Source organism: Anastrepha obliqua, chromosome 3 (assembly GCF_027943255.1).
Source record: "Anastrepha obliqua isolate idAnaObli1 chromosome 3, idAnaObli1_1.0, whole genome shotgun sequence".
NCBI classification, from domain to species: domain Eukaryota; kingdom Metazoa; phylum Arthropoda; class Insecta; order Diptera; family Tephritidae; genus Anastrepha; species Anastrepha obliqua.
Genome location: NC_072894.1, coordinates 139,962,527 through 139,967,422, shown reverse-complemented (window position 1 = coordinate 139,967,422; position 4,896 = coordinate 139,962,527). Strand labels below are relative to the sequence as shown.

The window sequence follows — 4,896 nt, the reverse complement described above, 5'->3', positions numbered from 1 at the left end:
GTTAAAGTGTGGCATTTATTATTGCATGTGAAACGCATAATTTTTTTTTAAAGAGCTATAAATTGCAAAATTCTTCGAAATTCAAAAATCCGGCTCGACAGACTATAACTATAACTTTATTTTACAAGAATTTTCTTACTTTTTACAGATCCATCAACTTTTCAAGGAGACCGTGGAGCTACTTTTTTTCATTGTACTTTGGGTCACCTGATTTTTTATGTACTAATTTTTTTAAGGAAGAACTAAAATAAGTTTTCTTATAAGGTTTGGGTACTAATAAATATTGTAATATATAAAATTATTTTATGTAAATTTCTGTTGTTATCCCTGCTAAAAGCGCGAATTTTTGAACGAAAACCCGCAAAAAAAAAAACAACGTTGTAAAACAACGCAACATTAACATTAAACGGGCCAATTTTTCTAAAAAATCCGATTAAGAAGTGAGGAAATTTTTATGAAAATTTGTTGAATTTTTTTATTTGTATGTGTTCGCAGCAGCACTAAATGGCATCTTCGGTATTCACAGCAGCACTTGTTGGCATCTTCGGTATTTGCATCACTAATTGGTATTTTTAATTATTTGCATCACTAAATGGCGTGATCATAACTGCAACTGTAATGTACCAAAATTCTTTGTATTTCCTTTTACTTCTTTTTATATATTGTACATATACATGAGTATGTACCAACATACCTAAGCATAGCATAAAATTATATTGCGACAAATTAGAAGGTCACTTCTAACGCGATCGCCAAGTAATAAAGTTGTGGAGAATTCGTTAGCGCTTGTCTTTTTTTATTTCGAAGCTTATTGCGTACACAGGTGGTGCAAACCAGCTCCTCCTCAAACATTGGTGACCCCGACGTGATCGGGTTAGAAGTCTTTTCGCGTTATAACTATTCGAGTTTTAACTAAATAAAATTTTGCTCATTGCGTGCAAGTCTTTTCGCGTTATAACTATTCGAGTTTTAACTAAATAAAATTTTTCTCATTTGCGTGCAAGCAAAAATTTGAGTGCAGTTATTGAAACTGTAAATCAATTTAATTCGTTCGCCAGTACATAACCGCATAACGGAGGTATTTGCTGATAATACAGCTACTCCTATTTTTTCGCATCTGTCGTGCTGCACACATTTAATCGTATTGCCAAAATGCCCAAAGGCAGCAAATCGAAAAGGGGTATCGACAACACATCATCCGATGCAACGAGCAACAACTCCGATTCAATTTCGTTTAATAAAAGGAAAAGTGCGTCGATTAAGCACCAATTAATTGCGTTAAACAAAACACTGTCGTCGCATCGTCTTGATGAACTTGATGAAGCTGAACTTTCTGTCCACATGGAGTACGTTGAAAGCATTCACGACAACTTTGACCACGTGCATTCTATTCTCGAAGAAGCTGATCCACGCGAACTAGATGGAGTAGGCCGAGCAAAATTTTTCGACGTGTACCTAGAAGTCAAAGCAAAGCTGTCGCGTCAGCTCAATTCGCATCGGAAGACAAACGTAAGGCATTCATCGACTGCTAGGCATTTCGCATTGGAAGAATCGCCGCCAACGTTATTCTCATCGCAAAGAAGGTCTCGCCTTCCTGAGCTGAAAATACCGAAATTTAGTGGAGCGTACACTGACTGGCCTAACTTTTTTGCCATGTTCAGTAGCGTTATTGACAAGGACCTCGAGTTAAGCAAAGTGGAGAAACTCCAACATTTACGCGCTAGTCTACAAGGAGCCGCTTTGGAAACAATTTGCTCGCTAGAACCGGTTGAGGAGAATTATGACAAAGCCATTGCCCTATTAAAAAATCGATTTGATAATAAATTACTTATTTTTCAGGCTCACATTAGGGCGATTATCGACTTGAAGAGTGTTAATAAAGGTTCAGCCAATCGTTTGCGCGAATTGTGCGACAATTTTAATTTCCATCTTCGTGCACTTAACACCATGGCAACACCAGAACAAATATCGGATGGTTTGCTCATACATCTTGTTACTAGAAAGTTCGATCAGAAGACGCAGGAGAAGTGGGAGGAGGACTTGCCCATGCAGACACTGCCAACTTTGAATTCAATGACCTCATTTCTGGAGAAGCGGTGCCGAATTATGGAAAATTTGGAAGGTGCTACGCAAACACTTAGCAACCAGATCGGTAAACATTCGAATGCAAACAAAGGTATGAGAAACGCTTTGGTAGCATCCTCAAGTAGCTCTAGCTTTTACATATTTTGCGATTCGAAAGAACATTACATAAATAGCTGTTTAAAATTTTTAAATTTGTCGCCGAATTTGCGCTACAAAGAAGCTAAGCGATTGCAACTCTGCTTAAATTGCCTACGCAAGGGTCATAGTTTACAACGGTGTAAGTCTGGGCATTGTCGTCATTGCCCAGGCAAACACAATTCGCTTCTCCATATGAACCCGCATACCTCGTCTATATCCCCGTCTTCAAACCTACCAACAATTGAAGCTACAGCCACTTCACAGCAAACACTCATTTCATCGTTAACTTCAAGTACAGTCGCTCAAGCCCCAAAATCGGGCGCCAATAGTAATGTGTTGCTTGCTACAGCTATACTTTCAGTCAAAAATCGTTCAGGTGACTTCGTTCCATGTCGTGCTATTCTCGACTCGGCCTCTCAAATAAATTTTGTAACCGCTCGCTTGGCAAATATGCTGCAACTTCCATTCAAACAATGTGCAATTTTGATTTCCGGTATCGGCGAATCAAACTTTGTTGCCGACAAAGAGATTGACGTTTTCGCACAGTCGCAAGATAAAGGCTACAACACTTCGTTCACTGCTGTGGTCACACCTAGTATTACAGATTATCGACCTAACTTCAGCCTTTCTTCGGAATGGATAATACCGTCAAACATTAATCTAGCAGATCCATTATTCTTTAAACCCCAGCGCATTGACTTGCTCATCGGCGCGGGTTTGTTTTTTGATTTGATGTGCGTTGGCCAAATACGCATTGCTAGTAACTTGCCATTACTGCAAAAAACTCGACTGGGCTGGGTTGTCGCTGGTGGCGTTTCATACACCAACAAACAATCATCCTCACTCGCTGCCTGCAGCAAAAACGTATTTGAACATCAACATAATAACTCATTGAACGATATCGTAAAACGATTCTGGGAAATAGAGAATTGCTTCGACTCTACTCCCCCTCCATCTAAAGAAGATGACTGGTGCGAGCAGCATTTCAAGAAATATTTCTCTCGACTTACTTCGGGAGAGTATTCAGTGCGTTTGCCAACAAAAACAGGTTTTAGCGATCTTGGCGACTCATACAATCGTGCTCTTCGCAGATTTAAAAGCTTAGAGCGAAAATTGGAAAATAATCATAACTTAAGAACTCAATAGATTCATTTTATGAGTGAGTACATATCGCTGAACCACATGTCACTGGCAACACCTGGGCCAACAACAAAAACATTTTTTCTACCGCACCATTGCGTGCAAAAGTTTGACAGTACAACGACAAAACTTCGCGTCGTATTCGATGGCTCCGCAAACCTTTTGCTAGCGGGTCCAACTATTCAAGCAAAGCTGTTCAAAACTCTCTTACAATTTCGTTTTCGTAAATTCGCTCTATGCGGAGATATATGCAAGATGTACCGATGCGTACGTATGACATCTCCAGACAAATATCTGCAATGCATTTTATGGCGCGAGAACCCACTCGATGAGGTAAAGGTATACAAGTTAGATACTGTAACATACGGAACAAAATCTGCCGCCTTTCTTGCAATACGAGCTATGCATCAACTTTCGTACGATGAAGAAGGGTCATTTCCAATAGGTGCAAAAATCGTGAGGAGAGACTTTTATGTTGACGATCTCATTTCAGGCGGAGATACTATAAAAGAAGTGGTTGAGATCAGACGTGAGGTTAAAGGTTTACTTCAGCGTGGAGGATTCAACATTCGTAAGTGGTGCTCAAACGAGGATGGCGCGCTGCAAGGTGTTCTTGACTCAGATTGCGAGAATCTTCTTAAATTCCACGATGGAAGTGATGTTGCAAAGACTCTTGGCCTCATCTGGGACCCTAAAACTGATAACTTCTTATTCTCATTTTCGCCTATTGGTAATAACGCACGCACGACAAAACGCACGATACTTTCATATATTGCTAAAATTTATGATCCGCTTGGCTTGGTTTCGCCAGTCATTACGAAAGCAAAAATTTTCATGCAAATCCTTTGGAAGGAAAAACTGCAGTGGGACGAAAGCTTGCCTCAGTTGTTGCAAACTACCTGGAACGACATTTGTGTACACCTTGGTCTAGTAAGCAGCTTTAAATTTCCTCGCTTTGTATTGACGCCTAATTCTAGTTGGGAGATTCACGCATTCTGCGACGCAAGCTTGGCGGCGTTTGGTGCATGTGTCGAATGTATACACGGAGTGTGATGGTATTTTAAAATCATGCTTACTTTGTGCAAAGTCGAGAGTCTCGCCTCTCAAGAGTTTAACTATTCCTAAATTAGAACTGTCGGCAGCCTTGCTGCTTGCGGAATTGGTGGCACCCATTTCACTAGATTTTCCACATTCTCACACCGTTCACTGCTGGTCAGACTCAATGGTCACTCTATCATGGCTTCGCGAACAACCATCAAATTTCAACATTTTTGTGTCAAGTTAGCCAGATACAAACACTAACCAAAGGTATGACTTGGCATCATGTGCCTACTTTTTTGAATCCGGCAGACATTCTTTCGAGGGGGTGCACTCCCAAAGAATTACTAAACTCTGAACTTTGGAGGAGTGGTCCACAATTTTTATCAAGAAGGCAATCGGATTGGCCTAATCTCCTGGATTTGTTAACTGATTTACCCGAACGGCGACGTAAGGTCTTAGTTGCTTCTCAACTACGAGACATAACACTCGATT

General features: G+C 40.3%; 1 protein-coding gene across 1 annotated transcript; it reads left to right on the top strand.

The window, feature by feature from the left end:
- Positions 1-1,152: 1,152 nt before the first annotated feature.
- On the top strand, positions 1,153-3,369 carry LOC129242264 (uncharacterized). The gene has a single exon (XM_054878823.1). It carries the CDS (start codon positions 1,153-1,155, stop codon positions 3,367-3,369), a length of 2,217 nt encoding a protein of 738 aa, XP_054734798.1.
- The last annotated feature ends 1,527 nt before the right edge of the window (positions 3,370-4,896 follow it).

What these genes read in the sequence shown, in the direction of transcription:
- LOC129242264 (XM_054878823.1), top strand. Translation starts at nt 1,153, where the DNA reads ATGCCCAAAGGCAGCAAATCGAAAAGGGGTATCGACAACACATCATCC.